At 42.2% G+C, this 22,237-nt stretch overlaps 2 protein-coding genes across 10 annotated transcripts in view; one reads left to right on the top strand and one right to left on the bottom strand.

The window, feature by feature from the left end:
* Nucleotides 1-8,569, top strand: part of FBXO7 (F-box protein 7) — an 89,527-nt gene extending 80,958 nt beyond the window's left edge. For 2 of the 5 annotated variants that reach the window (XM_009217150.3, XM_009217152.2), the window contains exons 6-9: nt 602-697; nt 2,764-2,940; nt 4,918-4,955; nt 7,884-8,569. In XM_009217150.3, the coding sequence (XP_009215414.1) occupies nt 602-697; nt 2,764-2,940; nt 4,918-4,955; nt 7,884-8,270 (698 nt within the window). In that variant the 3' untranslated portion in view covers nt 8,271-8,569. The remainder of the gene's footprint in view (nt 1-601; nt 698-2,763; nt 2,941-4,917; nt 4,956-7,883) is intronic. The other 3 variants (XM_009217151.4, XM_017944548.3, NM_001168729.1) reach the window with 3 other exon arrangements.
* Nucleotides 8,570-17,021: 8,452 nt separating this feature from the next.
* Nucleotides 17,022-22,237, bottom strand: part of SYN3 (synapsin III) — a 543,931-nt gene continuing 538,715 nt past the window's right edge. For 4 of the 5 annotated variants that reach the window (XM_017944545.2, XM_009217148.2, XM_009217143.4 and 1 more), the window contains exons 13-14: nt 21,171-21,462; nt 17,022-17,292 (exon numbers count right to left, since the gene is read on the bottom strand). In XM_017944545.2, coding sequence (XP_017800034.1) covers nt 17,160-17,292; nt 21,171-21,462 — 425 coding nt within the window. In that variant the 3' untranslated portion in view covers nt 17,022-17,159. The remainder of the gene's footprint in view (nt 17,293-21,170; nt 21,463-22,237) is intronic. The other variant, NM_001168721.1, reaches the window with a different exon arrangement.

Here is a 22,237-nt window from a genome sequence, read left to right as displayed (position 1 = left end):
TTTTGAGTAGCAGTGTAGTGGCTAAAAATGAGTGCTTTTGAGCCACACGGACTTGGGTTTGTGCACTGTTCTGCCACTAACCATGGGGCCTTGGACAGGCTTTCTGTACCTTGACCTGTTTTTAAAATGGCGATAGTAATTACTTAGGAAAGAACTTCTGATGTGAAAGTTTGAAAAATGCTTGACACAGGTGCTGATACATAGTCATAATGTGATAAATGCTATTAATTTACCAGGTTCTAAGCGTTACAGGAGCAGGTCTCCACTGTATCCTCAGTGCCCAGCACAGATTGATAGCTATTCAGGAAATCTTCCTGTATATGAATCTCACACGAGCTTTTTCTACAATTGCAGCCTATGAGCTAGAGAGGTTGGGCACAACTCTACTAATTTGATAGCATGGAATTTTTAGCTTTTATATCTAAGATTCAGTTTTATCAAGTCTTGCACTGTACTTCTTCCATGAAGGAATTTGGTTCATGCTTATCTTTGTGAATTATTTGTGAATATTTATTTGCCATGCTGATTGTGTTTGGCAGAAATAGAGGACAGTTTTTCCACTTGATTTTGGGTTTTGATTTTTCATTAAAAAATATTCTAGGGGAACATGTAGCCAAGATATACAAAGATCTTCAGAAACTCTCTCGCCTCTTTAAAGACCAGCTGGTGTACCCTCTTCTGGCTTTTACCCGACAAGGTAAGAGATGAAATACTGTCTCAGTTCAAGGGACTGTAAAGAATATAAGTATACTTAGTATTCTTGGTGGGTATGACATCTGACTGCCCTCTTTTCTGCTCCTAGCTAAATGTTCCTCTTTTAAGACTAAGCTTAATATTCCTTAAGTGCTATTTACTTGCTCTTTGTATCTCCATGCTATTTTGTACATATTTTTATTATAGACTCTTTTCCATGGACTATAATTGTTGATATGATTTCTTTCCACCTAAGGTTGGGAATATCTCGAAGGTAGGGAATATATCTTACGTTTGTATTCTTGTGGTCTAGCATGGGGTCAGGTACATAATAGATGCTCTTTGTCTCTATACACACACATATTTATATTCTGGGCTTTTGCCCAGAAATTATATGTCACTTCCACTCACATTTTATTGGAAAAATAAGACAAAAATGGCCAAGCCTAATGGTAGTGGGGTGGGGAAGTATAATTATGTGTAGGAAGTGATTGAGAACCACAATATTTATATATATATGAGAACCACATATATTTATATATACGTGTGTATATATATGTATGTGTGTGTATATATATATACACACACACATATAAATAATATATGGTCTGTAATTGGATCTGAGTTTTTTTTTTAAACCATTTATTGGAGGCTCTATGCAGGCACTTTGTTGGATATTTCGCATGCACTCTTATTTACTGCTAATGACTTTGAAGTAAATTTTATGGTACTTATTTTATACATGATGAAATCATAATTCAGTAAGGTTTATAATTCACTCAAGATCCTTATATTAGCTTTCTCTTACTATTTTTTTTTGCAGTTAAAAAAATTTTAAATCTCAGTGACTTACAGTGAAATTTACTTCTCGCTCGTGTACATGTTGTGTGTGGGTTTGCTTTGGCTGAAGGAGTTGTCTTTATCTAGGACATGCTCCTCTTGTGGTGTGCCAGTGGCCCAATTATGTGTTGGTTCAATGCTTTTGCCCAGAAATTACATATGTCACTTCCACTTACATTTTATTGAAAAAATAAGACAAAAATGGCCAAGCCTAATGGTAGTGGGGTGGGGAAGTATAATTGTGTGTAGGAAGTGATTGAGAACCACAATACAATCTACCACAATTCTCCAACTAGTAGGTAGTTTCTGACTTATGTGAACAGATAGTGGCTTTTATTTGCTCTCTGTGTGTAGAGAAGTAAGTAACATTTTTGGTGTCAAGTTGAATGGTGGCATGTCTATTATAACAGTAGTCTTCTCTGTAGTTGGTGATGAGGGAAAGGAAGTAATGTCAATTGAAAAACACATATAGATATGTCTTTGTTGGATTTTGATTATTTTTGCTAGTGGAGAATAGTATCACAAATATTTTGAAGGTGCTGATAACCAAAACATAATTTTCACTGAACTTGGAACATATTATTTTTCTTTTCCTTTCTTGGCTTTGTTTCTGAATTTATCTATCTCTTTTTAGCCTGCTAGACTTCAGGTAATAGTAATTTGCTAACACTTGAGTGCTTATGCTTGGTGTGCCAAACGTTGTTCTAAGCACTTAATACGTATTAATACGTTTACTTGTCACAACAATTCATTGAAGTCGGTGGGATGTAATATTAATCCATTTTACAGATGAAATTAAGTTAGAGTTTAAATAACTTGTCCAAAGGCACACAGTTAATAACTGGCAGGGAATCAGATATAAAAGCCAAGAATTACTCATTTTCTGTAGTTGAATAAAGAAATATTGTTGTATTGAATAATGTTTGAGACAGAAGAGGCCATTGGCTAGAATTTAGCAATTGTTATAGTTATTTGATTTATATTAAAAAGCATTTGTCTTTCTACTAAAACATCAAGGGAGTAAGGGCCTAGAGTTGCATGAGTTAGTAGTAATTATAGTCAAGCTGGGGTTAAAAATTCGTTGTAGATGCATACTTGGGAATAATTAAGAGTACCATCTAATTTTTTGCCACTTTAGAAAGGAACAGGTGGCAACTTTGTTGACTGTGTGGAGAAAGCCAGATGTTCTTTACTCAGTAATACCTGTTACTTCTCTTTTTTTCCTTTTAGCACTGAGCCTACCAGATGTATTTGGGTTGGTCGTCCTCCCCTTGGAACTGAAACTACGGATCTTCCGACTTCTGGATGTTCGTTCCGTCTTGTCTTTGTCTGCAGTTTGTCGTGACCTCTTTACTGCTTCAAATGACCCGCTTCTGTGGAGGTTTTTATATCTGCGTGATTTTCGAGGTGATTTCCATAATGACATATTCACAAAAAAAGGCTCTTATTGTCTTAATTACTCAGCTCACCAAAAGTTTTTAGTTGTAGGATTTTTCTGTTGCAAATAATTTTAATGGCCTTAAAGAGACTGACTCTAAGCTTCATATACCTTTGCCTGTGTCCCTAAAACCCTCTCATTTTTGTATTTTGCACAACACAAATCGCTCATTAGTGTAAGAAGATTATTTCAGGATAGAAAAATGAAAGTAAGACAGGCTTATTTTCTCGCTAGAGACAATAGTCAGCATCTGACTTAGAAATGAGCTGGCATTTCTGAACTGCTTTCATGGTTGAGACCAGTGTGTAAGTTAAGAGAGTTTTGTTGACCTGTTCCATGTTGCCAGGGCAGCTTTATTTCTGTATGGTCACATTATGGTGACCTGGTAATTATTGTGGCACTGATGATGGTAGAACTTGTGCATCAGGATTTCCTGCTACAAGGCCAAAAACCTGATTGTGGAACTTTTTTCTGCTGCCACCATTTTACTACATATTGGTGTTTTCAGATTGTTTGACCCTGGGGTGGGTCATGAAATCCATTTAATGGGTCGTGTTACCAAAAAACCCACAATGGAAAAATCCATATTTATTTTATAAATAGCATTCCTATTTATGTTTTTTTCTTTTAAAATTTCAAAATGTAAGAAGTGTAAATGACCTGGTTTATTCCTTTTCCTCTTCTTTGATTCCTGAGGTCCTCTTTTTGCTTTTTTTATGTCCCTGAATTTGACATTTAAAATGTTATTTTGTCTCAATTGGCAGCAAGAAAGCATCATCTCAAAAAATAATTCATTTTATTTTATTTATTTATTTTTTTTGAGACAGGGTCTAGTTGTGTTGCCCTGGAGTGCAGTGGCGCAATCATCGCTCACTGCCACCTCCAACTCCTGGGCTCAAGTGATCCTCCCTCCTCAGCCTCATAAGTATCTGAGACTATAGGCATGCGCCCCCATACCTGGCCAACTTTTTTGTTTGTTTATTTTTAGTGGAGACAAAGTCTTGCAGTGTTGCCCAGGCTGGTCTCCAACTCAAAAAAGAATTAAAAATATAGTAAAAAAGAAAAGGCAGAATGACTGATGTATATGGAAGCACTGAGAAAAAGCAGGGTATGATATAAATACTCATAAAAGGAACAAATATCCTTTCACTTGTATATTCAAGTTTAGGATTAAAGCACAATTATTCTTTAATTTTTAGATTGTGGCCCACAAGCTCATTTGTAAGCTGTTCAGATTTTTCTATAGATACAATGTTACGGGGCCAGAGCTTTTATAAACCTTACTTCCTTGCTAATGTAGTAACTTGTAGAGAAGATATCATCATCTTTTGTCCAAACACTTTTGTGTACTTAAAGTTGAATGGGTTTCTTTTTCCCCATTTCACATATTTCAAATAAATAAGTACATTAAAAAATACTTAGTTATGGTCATGCTTCTGATAGCTGAGTCATTCAGGACATGGTTGGGAGAAAATAGTGTAACTGGAATATGGATGAAAGACTAAGTCAGCGTGACCTCCAGTAATGAACATGGGCTGTAATACAGAAACTCTGAGGTTACCCAGTTTGGTATAACATGAGACATTGGATTAGAAGCAGGTGACACACCTAAATGAGATTAGGGGGGGAAGATACAGTGTAGAACCAGTTAATGGAGGAAGAGAGTAGCCACATGTTTCTCCATAGTCCCTGAGGAGTCACTGCATTGAATTACTGGGTAACACAGAGCAGCGGTGATCACCCTTAACCATCAAGAAAGTGTTTGAATTAGATAAGAAAATACGAATGACATAGTGTGTGTTATATAAATGATTAGTTTTTATTTTCTTTTTTTCTGATGCTTAATGGGTAAGTTTCACTTTTCTTAGGAGAAAAACAAAACCCATTGTTTAATGCTGGATGAATGAAATGTTTTTAAATCCTTATTTTTCATTTTTCCTTTGCAGACAATACTGTCAGAGTTCAAGACACAGATTGGAAAGAAGTAGGTATTTTTAAATATTAAGGCTAATGTCCATAACACAGAAATGACTAGTGAATTAATATATTAAGGGTATATTTTCACTTTTATATGATGTAATGAAATCTGTTTTCATTTAATTTGCTGCTAAATTTCAGTAAATGAAAATGTTTTCAACTTTTACTTTAGACTCAGTCCTTATTTTCTTATAATTATATGGAAAAAATGTTAACACAATGATTATTTTTCATCTTTACTTATTGTAAAACATTCTTTTGTTGCAACAAAATTTAAATGAATTGTCTTTGTGCTGGAGTAGTCATCAGCTGTTCAGCTAGTTAAAATAGTACCTTATGAAAAGAATATATTATACTGTTTCATAAGGTGCTATTCTAATGTCTCCATAACAGAAACTGCAAGGTAGAGCAGCAAGTGCTGATGGAGAAGCTGCTGCAAGTTATACAGAAGGTGTAGCTAAAATCACTGATGAAGGTGGCTGCATTACACAACAGATTTTCAATGTAGATGGAACAGCTTTCCATTGGAAGAAGACGCCATCTATTTCATAGCTAGAGAGAAGTCAGTGCCCAGCTTCAAAGGACAGGCTGACTCTTTTTTTGGGGACTAATGCAGTTGGTGATTTTTGAAGCCAGTGCTTGTTGACCATTCTGAAAATCCTAGGGCCCTTAACAATTATGCTCACTCAGGCCTGGTGCGGTGACTCACGCCTGTAATCCCAGCACTTTGGGAGGCCGAGGCAGGCGAATCACCTGAGGTCAGGAGTTCGAGACTATCTTGGCTAACACGGTGAAACCCTGTCTCTACTAAAAATAAAGAAAATTGCTGGGTGTGGTGGTGCGCATCTGTAATCCCAGCTACTCAGGAGGCTGAGGCAGGAGAATCACTTGAACCGGGGAGGCAGAGGTTGCAGTGAGCCAAGATTGCTCCATTGCACTCCAACCCAGGAGACAGTGCAAGACTCTGTCTCAAAAAAAAAAAAAAAAAAGAAAAAAGGAATTATGCTAAATCTGTGCCTTTGCTCTGTAAAGGGAACAACAAAGCCTGAATGACAGTACATAGTTTATGGCATGGTTTACTGAATATTTCAAGTCCACTATTGAGGCCTACTCTTATAAAAAATACTCCTTTTAAAATACTGCTCATGGACAATGCAGCCAGTCATCCCACATCTCTGATGGTGATGTGCAAGGAGATTAACGTTTTCATGTCAGCAAACACAACTGCATTCTGAAGCTCATAGATCAAGGAGTAATTTTGACTTTGAATCTTATTATTTAAGAAATACATTTTGTAAGGCCATAGTTGCCAGAGACAGTGATTCCTGATGGATCTGGGCAAAGGAAACTGAAAACCTTTTGGAAAGGATTTACCCTTCTAGATGCCATTAAGCATATTCAGGATTCATTGGGGGGGAGATGAAATATCAACATTAACAGGAGTTTGGAAGTTGATTCCAATCCTCATGGATTACTTTGAGGGGTTCAAGACCTCAGTGGAGGAGTGCAGATGTGATGGACCTAGCAAGAGAGCTAGAATTAGAAGTGGAGCCTAAAGTTGGGACTGAATTGCTGCAATCTCACAGTCAAACTTGAATGGATGAGAACTTGCTTCTTATGGATGAAGAGAGAAAGTGGTTTTTTTAAAAAAAAAATGTCGGCCGGGTGTGGTGGCTCACACCTGTAATCCCAGCATTTTGAGGGGCCGAGGTGGGCGGATCACGAGGTCAGGAGATTGAGACCATCCTGGCTAACACGGTGAAACCCCATCTGACCTAAACAAAAAATTAGCCGGGCGTGGTGGCAGGCGCTTGTAGTCCCAGCTAACTTGGGAGGCTGAGGCAGGAGAAAGGTGTGAACCCGGGAGGTGGAGCTTGCAGTGAGCCGAGATCGCACCACTGCACTCCAGCCTGGGCGACAGAGCAGTGAGACTCCATCTCAAAAAAAAAAAAAAAAAGTCAGTTTTTGGGTTACAGGTGGTTTTTGGTTACATGGATAAGTTCTTTAGTGGTGATTTCTGAGATTTTAGTGTACCCGCCACCCAAGCAGTGTAAACTGTACCCAAGATGTAGTCTTTTAGCCCTTACCTCCCTCCCAGCCTTTCCCCCTAAGTCCCCAGAGTCCATTATGTCATTCTTATGCCTTTGCATCCTCATAGCTTAGCTCTCACAAGATTTGGTTTTCCATTCTTGAGTTACTTCACTTAAAATAATGGCCTCCAGCTGCAACTAAGTTGCTGGAAAAGACATTATTTCATTCCTTTTTATGGCTGAGTAGTATTCCATGGTATACATATACCACCTTTTCTTTATCAGTGGTTTCTTGGAATGAAATCTATTCCTGGAAAACAAAGGATTTCGAATATTACATAAATTTAGTCGACAAAACAGAAGCAGGGTTTGAGAAGGTTGACTCTGATTTTGAAAGTTTTACTGTGGGTAAAATGCGATCAAACAGCACCGCATGTACAGATAAATCTTTCATGAAAGGAAGAGTCCGTCAATGTGGCAGACTTCACTGTTGTCTTATTTTAAGAAATTGCCACAGCCACTTCAGCCTTTAGCAACCAGCACCCTGACCCGTCAGCAGCAATGAACGTGGAGGCAAGACCCTCTACTAGCAAAAAGATTGCAACTTGCTAAAGACTCAGGTGATTGTTAGCATTTTTTATCAATAAGTATTTTTAAATATTTTTAAGTACATTGTCTTTTTAGATATAATGCCATTGCACACTTAGTATAGTAAACGTAGGATTTATATACACTGGGAAACCAACAAATTTGTGTGACTTGGTTTATTGCATTGGTTTGGGACTAAATCCACAATATCTCTGAGGTGTACCTATAGATCTTTACTATGAAAGCAAATTAGAACTACAGGGAAACATCCAGATCACTTACCTTATCTTGTTCTTTTATTTTTCTTTTTTCTACAGCTGTACAGGAAGAGGCACATACAAAGAAAAGAATCCCCCAAAGGGCGGTTTGTGATGCTCCTGCCATCGTCAACTCACGGCATTCCATTCTATCCCAACCCCTTGCACCCTAGGCCATTTCCTAGCTCCCGCCTTCCTCCAGGAATTATCGGGGGTGAATATGACCAAAGACCAACACTTCCCTATGTTGCAGACCCAATCAATTCACTCATTCCTGGTCCTGGGGAGACGCCCAGCCAGTTCCCTCCACTCAGACCACGCTTTGATCCAATTGGCCCACTCCCAGGACCTAACCCCATCTTGCCAGGGCGAGGCGGCCCCAATGACAGATTTCCCTTTAGACCCAGTAGGGGTCGGCCAACTGATGGCCGCCTGTCATTCATGTGATTGATTTGTGATTTCATTTCTGGAGCTCCATTTGTTTTTGTTTCTAAACTACAGATGTCAACTCCTTGGGGTGCTGATCTCGAGTGTTATGTCTGATTGTAGTGGTGAGAATTGCACTCCCAGAAGCCTTTTAAGAGATATATTTACAGCCCTTAGGGCTGGTGTGACCCAAAGGTTCCTTTGTGGCAAGGTTGGCACTGGGAATAGTTGGCTGCTGATCTCCCTGCTCTTGGTTCTCCTCTAGATCGAAGGTTGTTTTCTGATGCTGTTCTTACCAGATTAAAAAAAAGTGTAAATGACATGGTGGTCTTGATTTTTATTACAGAAAGATACGTAATGAATATTCAGAACAGATACACAATGTTATTTGGACATTTCAGAATTATCAGAACATAGCATAGGCAGATAATTTTTGCAAGGGGTTTCTGTTTTTTTGTTTTGTTTTGTTTTTTCATTTTAGCAGTGCTCTATCTTTTTCAAAGGCCTGATTTATGAACTAAATGAAAGCAGCTAGTTTGGTTGAACTGGACTTGGGGTGGGTGCTTTGGCCACACACCCACTCAGGCCCACCTCTTCTCTCTCTGCAGCTCTTTCTTGGGTTCTGTGGTGGAACTTTCTGGGCTGTGAAGCAGTGTTGTTCAAAGGCCATTTGGTATTAGGGACTCCTGTTTGTGGCTCCTGGGATGAGGTGGTTATGATTTTGTTTTCCTTGTGTTTTGAACACTTAGCCCCTAATTTGTAATTTAAGTAGATGATATCTTTTAAAAAAGTTTTACTGCTGTGAGTGCTAATCAGGTATTGTTCTTCAAAGATAGCCTCTTATTTGAAGAACATTTTGCTTTTCAGACTTAAATACACAAAATTCAAGATTTATTTTTTCTACAACAAGAAAAAGGCCAAACACAAATGACTTATACAAACAACTATAGAAACATGCTATAGTGACAAAATCTGATTCACAACATAGGAATAAACCACTACTAGCATCTACAGAAAATAGGAATATTGCCAATGTCTTCCTGCTTTTTTAAAAATTGTTTTGCATATAAGGAAATGGCTTGGAATGTTAAGTGCTGCAAGAATATTTTGAGTCCTACATACAAGTGAATTTTTTTTTTTTTTTTGCTACACATGTATATTGAGTTTTTTTTTTTTTTTATCATCACAGTGAAGAAAATTCAGTCAATAATATGATTTTCTTGAGGCCTGTTACTTTTAGTAGCTTAATGTATAGTAAAGGATTGGAGTTGTTTACATTTGTTTCTGTGGTATTTTGTAATATCTGAGCTACAGGACAGCCTTTTAAAAATGTGTTCACTAGATGCCATATGGCTTTAATTGGGTATAACAAGGTCCTCCTGAAGCTTTGTTGGGTCCATATACTAGTTCTCTGATACATTTCTTTGTGGCTTTGCAATGTTGTGTTGCACTATGCAGGGGATGTGTGTATGTGTGTAATGGGTGTGGGAGGACATGGTGACGACCAGAAGCACCAAATACTATAAAACAACAAGTGTTCAGAATGCAGTCTTTTTTGAGTGGCCCTTGAGAACTCCATGGATGGTGCTGGTGTCCTGTGGATACTGGTGCTGCTTTCCATCCTCACCTCAGACTAACTGGCAGACATTACAAATCTCGCTTAGTTTAGGATATTGGCAGTATGCCTAAACCTAAATTTGCAGATCTCTCACAATAGTTTTTTTTAATAATTCTTAAGACAATCCTCAAAGCATTTCCTCTTGAAAAGCTGAATTTATAGTTAGAAGCTTGTGAAGTCCTACATTCTTGTCATTAAACTGAGACTGTTGAGCTGTATGTATTGCTGGTGTATAATGAGAGGAAAATCGTAGTTTCGCAGTAGCCTGTTCACTGCACGATTTTCTGAGATCACCTGGATGTATTGTAATGGAAGCAAGCAAGAGTTTAGAGTGCCACAGCAACGCATCTTAGTAAGATGTGGTTCGACATCATTGATATGTCCTACGCCTTACTGTAGCCCCTTATTTTCCCTTTACTCTTTTTTTTTTTTTTTTGAGATGGAGTCTTGCCCTGTTGCCAGGCTGGACTGCAGTGGATGACCTTGGCTCCCTGCAACCTCTGTCTCCTGGGTTACAGCGATTCTCCTGCCTCAGCCTCCCGAGTAGCTGGGACTACAGGTACGCACCACCATGCCCAGCTAATTTTTGTATTTTTAGTAGAGACGAGGTTTCACCGTGTTAGCCAGGATGGTCTTGATCTCTTGACCTCGTGATCTGCCCGCCTTGGCCTCCCAAAGTGCTGGGATTACAGGTGTGAGCCACTGTGCGTGGCCTCCTCTTTTATTAACAGGAGCTTTCTCTGCCCCATTCCCCTCATTTATAAATGGAAGTTTGATGTGGCTGGGAATCAAATCATGGAAGGTGTCCTTCCAACTTAAGATTTTGATATTCTTTGTGTAAAAACTGTTGAATTCTGACTCTTGCTTGGGTCTTTCCAATTCCTGAGACCACTGCTTTGCTTATTACCTCTGTAATTCTTTCATGGAGCTGGACATTTCTTCTTTTGCTCACTATACTCAGGGCCCAGCACTAAGGCTTGCCTCTCTCCTACTCTAGGCAGTAGCGGCCCAATTACAGAGCTTCAGAGAGGAGCTGGGCGGGTCCAGTGCTCTGCTGTGCCATATGCATGAGCAGTGCTTCTTTGTGTAGTCTTCAGTTGACTGTAGAAGATGACTGGATAAGATCATTGGGAAGTACTGGGAAAGTCACATAGAACAAGGATTTGATTTAAACTGACTAGCTTAAATGTCACTCCTGAGATTCCCCAATAGGTTACAGCATTTAGTTTCTGCTAATCCATAGCAAAACATAGTACGTTAACTGAGTGCCAAAGAATTGTGATCTTGCTTCTGCTCTAGACTCAGTGAAAGACCATGGAGAGCAGACACTTAGAATGTGAGAGGATGGAAACAAATTACAGTTGGGAAGATTAATCAGTGTAAAAACAATGAAAGGGATTTAGGATTTTCAAGGATTAAAATGTGTAGCCAGGTGCAGTGGCCCTCACCTGTAATCCCAGCACTTTGGGAGGCCTAAGTGGGAGGATTGCTTGAAGCCAGGGGTTTGAGACCTGCCTGGGCAATATAGCAAGACCGTGTCTGTATATTAAAAAAAAGTGTATTTTATACACATGTTGTAGAAAGAATGTTTAGTTTTAGATTGATTTCCCTTACAGGAATGCCCCACCAGTTCCAAAAAATATTTCCCAACCACTTTCTTCTTTTCCTCTTGGCCAGTCAATTCATCTCAATACAAGGTCTAAGTGTCCACAGCTCATCTCTTTCAGCTGCGTGGAAACAGCCAGTGCATGGAAACAGAAGGGAGCCTCTGTGTCTCTTAGGCATTGTGTTTGATAAATGGACAACTTTAACTTACTTGTTGCCCAGCCTTCCAGTTTGTCTCTTACCAAACCAAAAGTGCTGCCTTCTATTAGAGTCCAAATATTAGGCTGAAACACTTATATCAGCAGCGACTTAGGAGCCTAGGACAGCTTTTGACGGTATAATTAGTAACCAGCCAGCTTGCCCTCTAGGATAAAGGAAAAGCAGAGACTCGTGTGAAAGTGCTCTTGGGCAATGAGCTCTGCCTCCAGGATAATTAAGCTGCCACTTGTATCTGCAAGGCTGACTTACCGAGCTTAACCCGTGACCAACCTGCATCCTTTCACCAATTCAAAACACATAAAATAAGCCACCAGTGTTTTACGAAGTTGAATAAAGCATTAAGAGATTAGTCTGCCCTAGGGCACTGGAAGGGGCAGGTCCTGAAAGGACATGGTGTGCTCCTGGGCCGGTTTGAACTGAGGCCGTGCTGTTTGGAAACTGCTGTGTTTGTTGTGTGAAGCACAATCTGTGTACTTGCTTTCCTTGGCCCTGGACCTTTGCTGCCGAAGCTGTGGAGTTGTGCTGGTCTGCCCACTCCAGCCTCCCTGACCGATGCTGACAATGGCAACTCCCCTACGGCTCACAGCCCTGCAGTCACCTTAACCTTCTTGTAGACCCCGAGGAGTAGTCTCATGTTCTCATTCTGCCTCCTCCCATTCCTCTTCAGATTCAGTTTAGAAGAGGTCTTTTTGAGGTGGAAAACCTGACATTGATTTGCTGCTGCTGCTTTCTCAATTATCTCATTTTACTGGGTTTCGGTTGGTTTGAGTCTATTCTTGGGCAAGTCACTTCCATATATTGATACTCTTAGAAAAACATCCTTTTATTTCAATCTTAATACTTTTGTTTGGATTTTATTTCATAGTTTTCTAGGAGGGCTGAGCTAAAACATGTCCTGAACACCTGCTGGGTGCCAAGCAGTGTGCTCTGAGCTTCACTCTCTTGACCCGTGCACAAGATACCTGCACTAGCTTGCCAGATGAGAACTTCCAGAAGGCAGTTGATGTTCAGTTTTATGGGGTTTGCTGCTGTGTTTGTTACCATGCGAGTGAAGACCTCTCATCCTCTTAAATTTTGGAAAGATAGAACTGAGTGTAAGTTCTATCTTGAATGTATCTGAATATTAGTTAATTCAGCAAGGACTGAATGTTAGGCTACAGAATGTAGTAACGAAGAGAATCTAGGGAACTGATGGAAGAGAAGGGATATTCTACTGTTCCTGGAAAGCTGATTTTACATTTAACCAAAGTATAGTACCATTTTATCATGCTGACGGGAGGAAGATCTGGAAGAACTTTTCTCTGGCTGGTAGAGCTGTCCACTAAGGCTGCGTTTTTAAATCCCTGTTCATTGTGCACAAATCAAATAGGTCTTTGTTGTGTTTCAGCTTCCCCGAGTCAGCTTGGAGGGAAAATGCTAGCCTTTCTCTGGCTCAAAGTTGCGAAACAAAGCAAAAAAACAAAACAAAAAAAACAACGAACATAACATTTTAGAGTCTATATAGCATGACTCCCCTCTCCCTCCTTTTTGCCCTTTCCCATTTCAAAATGTCACAATTATTAAAGGTTACATATTTGGAAGGAACACGTGCTTGCCTGTGTGACAAAACAACCATTTTGGGGTCACCATGAGACCTATGTGCCCTTGGTTTCTATGTTCATACACAGACCAGTGGGGAAATTATTTAAACATGTTGACTGTAAACTAGTGTTATGTCATGGATCTGGATATATCTGTGCATGGTTATAAAAATCAGGATACCTGCTGATTTGGAGTTTGGAAGGAGTTTCTGCTGCTGTTGTATGCAGATACTGGAGTATCTGGGAGCTATCCTTTGAATGCGGAGGTGTGTCTGAGGACAAAGGACGGAATATAGGAATATGGGAGGATTTAGGCCATGTGGTCATTGTTCACGGGGCCATTAGTTTTGTTCACTAAAGGAATGAGTTCTTAGCTGTGCTGGAGACTATAGTACACCCATACCAGTACTGTTTCTCATGCAGTGGCTTTCCCACACAGCCCAGCTCAGGTTGCTGGTCTCACTTCAAAGTGCACTCAAAGTGGGGACATTGACAAAGATGCAGGTTCTGGGTCCTGTGACCAGAAATTCTGACTCCTTTGGTCCGAAATGAAGCTTCATCGGCCTTTGTAACTAGCTCTGCCCATGGCCATGGCCCACACGTTGAGAAACTTTGGCCAGCCTATTACCATTCAGTTGTGTGTTTTGAGCTGTCTTTTATTACTACGTGAAAATTGGGTGAGATTGTTGAAGAGGGACGATTGCCACAGGGGTTTCCTGTGTTCTTAATCTCCTGAAACTTGTGGACCTCGTGGTTACATCCTGCCCTACCAGTTTTCTTTTACCCGTTTATTCAGGATGTCGCATAGCATTATTTATTAATATTTGAAAGGTCTACCCCTGAGAAAGGAGGGTGGATATATTTTTTTCAAGTGGAAGGAACCAAACTTCAACTCCTATAGCTCTCTGTGCTTGGATCTTGTAATAGGCTGCTCTTATAAGCAGTGCCCCATGTCCTTCTAATGGGGAAGCCTCACCTGCCCTTGTCAGGAAAGAAGGCGGAAGGGCCCAGGAACCCTCAAGTCTGAGAGGCTGATATTCTGGTTCTCTCATCGTGTGACTTATACTAGTGACCCCTATCTTCTTGGGGACAAGTCGGGAAGCCATTCTCTTGAAGCAGGTTTTCAGACAACTGTGAACTGATCACGAGGTGACAGGATTTTAGGATGTGCATTTGTCAATTCCCAGTTATTATCCAGGCATGTATGTGTATGTGTGTGCGTGTGTGTGCGTTTAAGTAATGGGACTCCTAGAATCATTGGCTAATCATCAAACCTTAACGTTAATCAATATTTATACTCTCTTCTGTTAGATTTCTTTTAACAGAATAGCTTTAAAAGGTACCCGCATCTGACGTTTTGAATTTCACCTCCTGTCTCTTTTCCTCATGCCCCACTTGGCTTTCTTCAGAAGCTGCAAGGGAGCAGTGAAAGGGTTAAGTGAGCAGCAGCAGGAGGACGAAGCAAAGTTCTACCGGATTATAAATGGTCTGATCTATTCCTTGCCATCACCTGACCTCCCCCAGGCATGACTGTGGGATATTGATCCCAGGACCCCCACCTCCACCCACTTTGGGGGTCTAGAAGAATGTGATGATGAGAGAGTGATGCCTGCAAAGCAGCAGCTTCATGTGTCTGACTGCCCACCGCATCATCTCAGCTGCCTCTGGATAGGATTCTGGCAGCTCCTGGCCAGACTATTCTGTTGCATTGAGCAAAAAGAAGGGAGATGTGTTACTGGGCAGAGTGAGCTCCAGACATGCAGGGACTGTCCTATAACACGGAACTCAGCCGAGCGTGGAGATAGAGTAAGGGTGGTGGGCTTTTGGGCACTAGAAAGAGTATAGGGCCTTCAGCTGTTCACTTCTCACCTCACACAATGGCTATTTTATTTGCTGCGGATCCTCACCAGTGTTAATCTGACCTGCGCCTACCAGTCTCTACCTGCCAAATTATGGCTCCCGATGGTCACTGGCAATTGACTTATCTGATCTTTCTTATGCCAGGTCTGCTACTTATTATTGAATCCCAGACCAAGGGTCTTAAACAAGAGGAGAGAGAGGACTTCTGAATTTTCCTGGGGTCTGTTGCTCTTAAATCCAGACCTGATCATGAGTGAGGGAAGAGGGCAATGTGAAGAGGACCGCCCTAAAGGCCAAGTGGCTTTCTGACAGCCAGAAGCACAGCTAGCACTTTCGATACTGAGCCAGTCTCCAGCCAATAACCTGTCAAAAGCCAGCTTGAAGGCAGGCTTTTCTGAGGTTGAGAGTTCTAAGTGACCCAATGCCCACAGAAGGAGAGGGTCTCTGGCCCTGATGTCACCACTCCAGTTTGGTTTTGGAGGACCAAAAAGGAGATGATTGCTTTTATGCTCCTGGGAACCTGGATGGATCTCGGCTGATTACCAAGCAATCTGCATTACTTGCGCATAACTAGAAGCTGCTCCAGGCCAGAGCCACTTCCATTTTTACCTCTCTCTCTCCCTTCCCCGTGGAGAGCAAAGGGAAGACATATCTCGGGTTGCAAAGTGGGAGGCAAGGGGCTAACATAGCTATGTTCTAATACCGTGGGCTCTCTTCGAGACCAGGAGGCTGCTTCTGGCACCTACTATGTTTCTAGCACCAGGTGCTTGGTGATTTAGGTCACCCCGAACCCTATCTAAGCATGAGGGGCAGGCTGGTACAGGGGAAAGAGCACTGGGAAGGGAGTTAGTCTACTTTTTCCAGTTCTGCAGCTAACTTACTGAGTCAAATCAGTTTGGATTTAACAAAGCTGATTTCTTTCCTGCAGGAATTCCAAAAGCCTTTGACATATATTATATACAATGCATCTCCAAAAAAGAAATACAGACAGTAGTTCCTAAACATATTTGACCATGGGGCCCGTTTTAAAATTGAGTAACCTGCCAACATCTTTCTGTACAGAGTTTGTGAGATGCCAAACTAGAAGTGACTGCCATTGCACTTCAGATCCTACGTCATTCATCTGTTGCTTCTCTCTGGTTCCCAACAGATCCGTAAAAAGGAAACGGCTTTCCTGGTGGGAGGCCAGAGAGACCAAACAGTGGTGTAACAGAATGGGTACAGGATCCTAACCTGACCCTTTCCTTGGGAGGTCCCGGGCCTCTTTCTCCTCTGTGAACTCGTCTTTATTCCTAGAAGAACCTGTGATCTGCTCTCGGCTGTCCAAATAAGAATAATGCTCTGAGGATGAGTGGCATTACCAGGACCCCTCTGTTTCTGTTGTGTTCTCAAAGACCCCACTTGTCATACAGGGTCTCATTTCTTTCTTGGCTTCAGGACCCCACTAGTGGTCAAGTGTGATGGGGGCCTTTGCCTGTCTGGTCTAAGGGCAAGTCTTGAGCATGGATGGAACTAGCGTGGGCAGGTGGCGAGTTCCCCTGGCTGGGATTTTCTCTTTTCTTGTTTGCAAAACACTGTTAAAAGATTATTGCCTCCTATATTGCTGAGGTCCGACTACAGTGTCTGCATTTGATGGAGGTAGGGCAAGGCCTAGAGGGGGCCTTTGCCCAAAGGTGAGCAAAACACTAATAAGGATGTGAAAACTAGCCACTCGCAGACATCTCACTTGGTTATCTGGCAGGGAGGCGGGGTATGTGGGTAGGCAGAGGGATGTGACGCCCGTCTCTCAGGCCTGTTTTGAGGAACCTGGAGGCTCTCAAAGGCCCACCTCTCAGTCAGACAATGCTGGAATGTCACGGTAAAGGGAAATGGGAACAAATATAATCAGTTCCTGGGTCAAAGGCATTTAGAAAGTATGTTCTCAGGCCCTCCATTCTGTTCCCATCAGGAACCAAGGCTGAGAAGGAAGATGAGGCAGGAGAGGGACGAGTGTAGCAGAGCACTCTTCCCCTCCCAGCCTGGATGGTGTTAGTCAGAGAACAGGCTGGCAAAAGACTTCCTCAGGTTGCGGATGGTTTCGGCCTTGGCCTCATCTTCACTTGGGGTCCCACGCTGGGAGGTGTCAGATGTGCTGAGGCTGTTAGTCAGGGACTGAGATTTGCTGAAACAGAAAGGCAAGGGGGTTGAGGAAGACAAGGCATAGACTATCAAAGAAATGGGTCTTGGGGGCTTGCCTGTGAGCCAGATGGGCTACCCCAATCATCATAAGGTTATTAAGGTCAGAAACCAGAATTTCCAATGCTTAACATGATGTTAGGTACATTACACACATAATTTGCAAGGTGGTTTGTTCCTCATTTCTTAGGTTCAGGAATAGGGGTTCACAGAGTCAATTAACTTGCTCAGGTCCTCACAGCAAGTAATGGGGGAGCACCCAGAGGTCACATTCTTTCCATTATGCCAGGCTGTTAAGGCAGCAGGCATTGCTGGAGTAGTAGCTTGGCTGCTCTCCTGCCTGTGGGTACAAACCCACTTTGTAAACTGCAATGTGCTGTATCAACATCAGGTTATAGTTATTTCCAGCACTAGTTTAGGTATCAGGAGGCCTGTATTCTAGAACCTTCTCTGCTCTTTGATGTCTGTGGCCTTGGGCAAGGAACTTACCTTCTCAGGGCTTTCTTTATCTCATCTGTAGAGCGAAGGGTTCGTCCTGCTGACCCTCAGGCCTCTTCCGGCTCTGACATTCTGGACTTCAATCCCCATCTCCTCTCCAATGTCTTTATGGCCAATTCTGCCCCCCACCCCCTTTTGGAATTCTCTTAGTGCCAACTTTTTGAATGGCGGGTGCCATTCTGAGTGCTTCCCAAATACCAGCCTGTAGCAACTGCTTGTTGAGCACTTCCCCCGTGCTAGGGGACAGGGGTGTAAGATGAATATGATTCAGGCCCTGCCTCGGGAGGCTCACAGTCATAGGAGGGGAGGCAACAGACATAGGAAGAGATGATGTAAATGTGTCAAAAGTTTAAGAGCTCTGCATGTGATGCGGTCATCACATTAAAAACGGGACTTTAAAGCAGGGACTGTCTTTTACTCCTTCTTACCCCTCGGAAAGTCTTATCTAGAACAAGGCACAGAGTAGGTATTTGGTGAATACCCGCTGACTTGAATTGAGCCAAATTCTTCAAAGCAGTAAGTCAGGAAATTTACGTGTTTTTAGCTAGAACACTGTAAGGTCAGTGACCAAACCTGGTTTAAGGCCCAGAGCCCTTGTCTGTCCTGTGATTAGCTGGACTGACCTTCTTATGTGGTGACGGGCTGTACACAGATAAGCCTCTATGGTGCCAGCAGCATTGCAAGAAACTCGTTGCAATCCTTATAATAACCCCATGGGGTTATTGTCCCCATTCTGCACGTGAGGAAATTGAAGCACAGCGAGGTTAGGCAACTTATGTGAGGGCGTATCTTTTTTTTGTGTTTTTTGTTTTTTGTTTTTTGAGACGGAGTCTCGCTCTGTCGCCCGGGCTGGAGTGCAGTGGCCGGATCTCAGCTCACTGCAAGCTCCGCCTCCCGGATTCACGCCGCCACTCTCCTTCCTCAGCCTCCCGAGTAGCTGGGACCACAGGCGCCCGCCACCTCGCCCGGCTAGTTTTTTGTATTTTTTAGTAGAGACGGGGTTTCACCGTGTTAGCCAGGATGGTCTCTATCTCCTGACCTCGTGATCCGCCTCTCGGCCTCCCAAAGTGCTGGGACTACAGGCTTGAGCCACCGCGCCCGGCCAGTCATGTAGTTAAGTGGTAGAACTAGGATTTGAACCCAGACAGTCTGACTCTAGAGTCTGTGCTGTCAGCTACTATTCCATATTGCCAGGAGGGCCATTTGCTAGTGTCTGTCAAACTAAAAATACATTTATCCTTTGATCCAACAATACCGTGTCAGGTTATTTTCTCTAGAGTGAGTCTTGCAACTATGAAAGTATATGTTAAGATTTATTAATTGCAGCATTATTTGTAAGATCAAACCAAGTTTCTATTTGTGGTGGATTAGTTAGATAAATTATAGTACAACTGTACAGTGGAATACTATATGGCCATAAAAAATAAAATTCCAAGGAACTGGGTGCTCCAGGATTTATTATTAAACATGAAAAGCAGTGAGCAGAATGGTGTGGAGAGTGAATACTCCTGTGTGTGTAAGAAAATGAGGGCAAGGAGCTGAACATTTTTATTATTTATGCAAATATTTTTTATTTGCATAAGGAAGCACTGAAAGGACACATAGGAACTAACAAAAGTCATTTCTGGGGAACAGGGCAGCAAAGCATTGGATGAGAATCAGGCAGCAATGAGGCTTTTCAACATACATCTTTGATTTATTTATTTACTTATTTTTTGAGATGGAGTCTCACTTTGTTACCCAGGCTGGAGTGCAATGGCACAATCTCAGCTCACTGCAACCTTCACCTCCCAGGTTCAAGCGATTCTCCTAGCTCAGCCTCCCAAGTAGCTGGGACGACAGGCGTGCACCACCACACCCAGCTAATTTTTGTATTTTCAGTAGAGATGGTGTTTCACCATGTTGGCCAGGCTGGTCTCGAACCCCGGACCTCAGGTGATCCACCCACCTTGGCCTCCCAAAGTGTTGGGATTACAGGCGTGAGCCACCGCACCTGGCCTGATATCTTTTAGATCTTTGAACCATGTGAATATATTACCTATACAAAAAAATAGTTGTTAACATGATCCCTGGACTGGATGTCCTGGGTTTAATCCCAGCTCTTTTAGTTATTAACTGGAACCTTTGGAAAGTTATTTAATCTTTCTTTGCTACTTATCTGTACAATGGGGATAAGAAATAGTTATTAACTCCTAAGCTTGTGAGAACTTAAAAAAACCCAAGTAAGTAAAGTGCTTGGCACATAGTAAGTGGACAATAGCTGTTAGCTGTGAACTGTGATGATCAACATTTGGCCTTGAAGGAAGGTAGAGCTTTCCAAAGAACAGTTACTTGGGACCTCTCTTTAGGACCTCAAACCAAGAGATGGGCCTGAGGGGAAACAGGATGTATATGCGTATTGTGATGGATGGCTTATAAAAATGACTGCAATGATTCCTCTTGTCCCTGTAGCCTGCCCTTTTGAGATGTGACTTCATGGCTCCTCCCACCAAGAGTTTATTTCCTACCTCTTGAATGTCGGTTTGGCCCTGTGACTTGCTTTGACTAAAAGCATGTGATAGAATAACACTTCATAACTCCCAAGGCTAGGCCTCAAGAGGCCTTGCAACTTGCACTCTCTCCCTTTTTAAAAGCAGTTCTACCATGTGAGAGAGCTTGGCTTAGCGTTGGGGAGGATGAGACCCCATGGAGAGAGAGAGGCCCCAGCTGACAGCCAGCACCAGCAACCAGATGTGTGTGTGAGGCCTTCCTGGACCATTCAGCCTCAGTGAAGCTGCCACATGACTGCAGTTGTATGAGTGATCCCAGGAAAGTAGGGTTGCCAGATTTAGCAAATACAAATAGGAAGATAAACGTGCATTTCAGATGAAAAGCTAAGACTTTTCTTTAGTGTAAGTATATTCCATGCAATGTTTGGGGCATACTTACACTCACAATCATCTGTTTTTTATCCGAAATGTAAATCTAACTGGGTATCCTGTGTTTTATCCTGTAACGCTATAGGAGACACCAGCAGAAGAACCTCCCAACTGAGCTATACTCAGAACAGACAGCTGAACCAAAAAATTACGAACAAAGAAAATGATTGTTTTCTTCAGCCACTAAGTTTTGGGGTGGTTTGTTAATGCGGCAAAAAATAACTGATATGTGTATACATGGAGGGTCACGGTGGTGTCTAATCTATACTCTCACCTTCTTGGGCCTCCCCAGCAAATTCCATCCTCTAGTCTTGTTTTTACCTATTTGAAGTCTAGGCAAGGCCTCGTTGGGTCTTCCTTTGTCTCCAAGTCCCTAACCCTGAATCAGCCAAGCCCTGCCTACACCCCAGCTCGATCCTATACCTTTTCCAATTCCCAAAGCACTTACTTGAGATGCGGATGGGGTGGTGCTGGCTTCTTGGACTCTTCACTCTGCTGGGAGGTGCTACGGCCCTGCACAGGGGGCCGGGGCTGTGAGGTGAGGGTGGCACCTGGCTTGGAGGCCTGGTTTGGGGAGCTGCCACTGGATGCCCGGGATAGCTGTGGAGAGCCTGGTGACCTTTGCTGCTGTGGAGATCCGGACTGGGGGCTCAGGGGCTGCTGGCCTTGTGGGGAGAGCCTCTGCTGGGAGGGGCTTCCAGATCTCTGGGGCTGAGGAGACTGAGCTTGGCGAGGGCCTCCTAAAGGGCCAGAAAAAAAAAGGTTCAGTTCAATTTTTTTTCTTAGGATAGATATGGCTGTACATAAGTAATGTTGCTTCAAGGAGGTTCATTACAGTGTTTCTTATAACGGTGAAAAATTGAAAGCCATATAAATACCTAAGCATAAGGAAGTAATTAGGAACATTAAGATACATCTGTATAATGGAATATGCTGTGGTCATCACATAGGATGTGGCTGACTAATATTAAATGACATAGGATACTGTTGATAACATATGCTGAATATTATACTGCTGAACAAAATAGCTTAGAATACAGTACATATGGTTTTATTTTGGCACATATGTAAAAACATATATAAAAAGGACTGGAAGATTGTACACTAAAACCAGTGTGTCTCAGACTTTAATGTGCATATGAATCACTGGGGATCTGGTCAAAATCAAGATTCCGATAGAGTGCGTCTCGGGCTGTGTTATGGACTGAATTGTGTTCGCCCTGTCCCAATTCATATGTTGAAGCCTTAACCCTAACCCTCAATGCAATTCTATTTGGAGATAGGATCTTTAAAGAGGTAATTAAAGTTAAATGAGGTGATAGGGTGGGGCCCTAATCTGATAGGCCTGGTGTCCTTATAAGAGGAGAAAGAAATATCAGAGTGTCATGTACACACGCAGGCACAGAGGAACAGACACAGGAGGATACACAAAGAAGGCTGCCATCTGCAGGCCAAGGAGAGAAGCTGTACCAGAAACCAACCCTGCCAGCACCTTGATCTTGTACCTGCAGCCTC

This window comes from Papio anubis, chromosome 16 (assembly GCF_008728515.1).
Source record: "Papio anubis isolate 15944 chromosome 16, Panubis1.0, whole genome shotgun sequence".
Lineage (NCBI taxonomy): Eukaryota > Metazoa > Chordata > Mammalia > Primates > Cercopithecidae > Papio > Papio anubis.
This window is presented reverse-complemented; position numbering and strand designations above follow the sequence as displayed.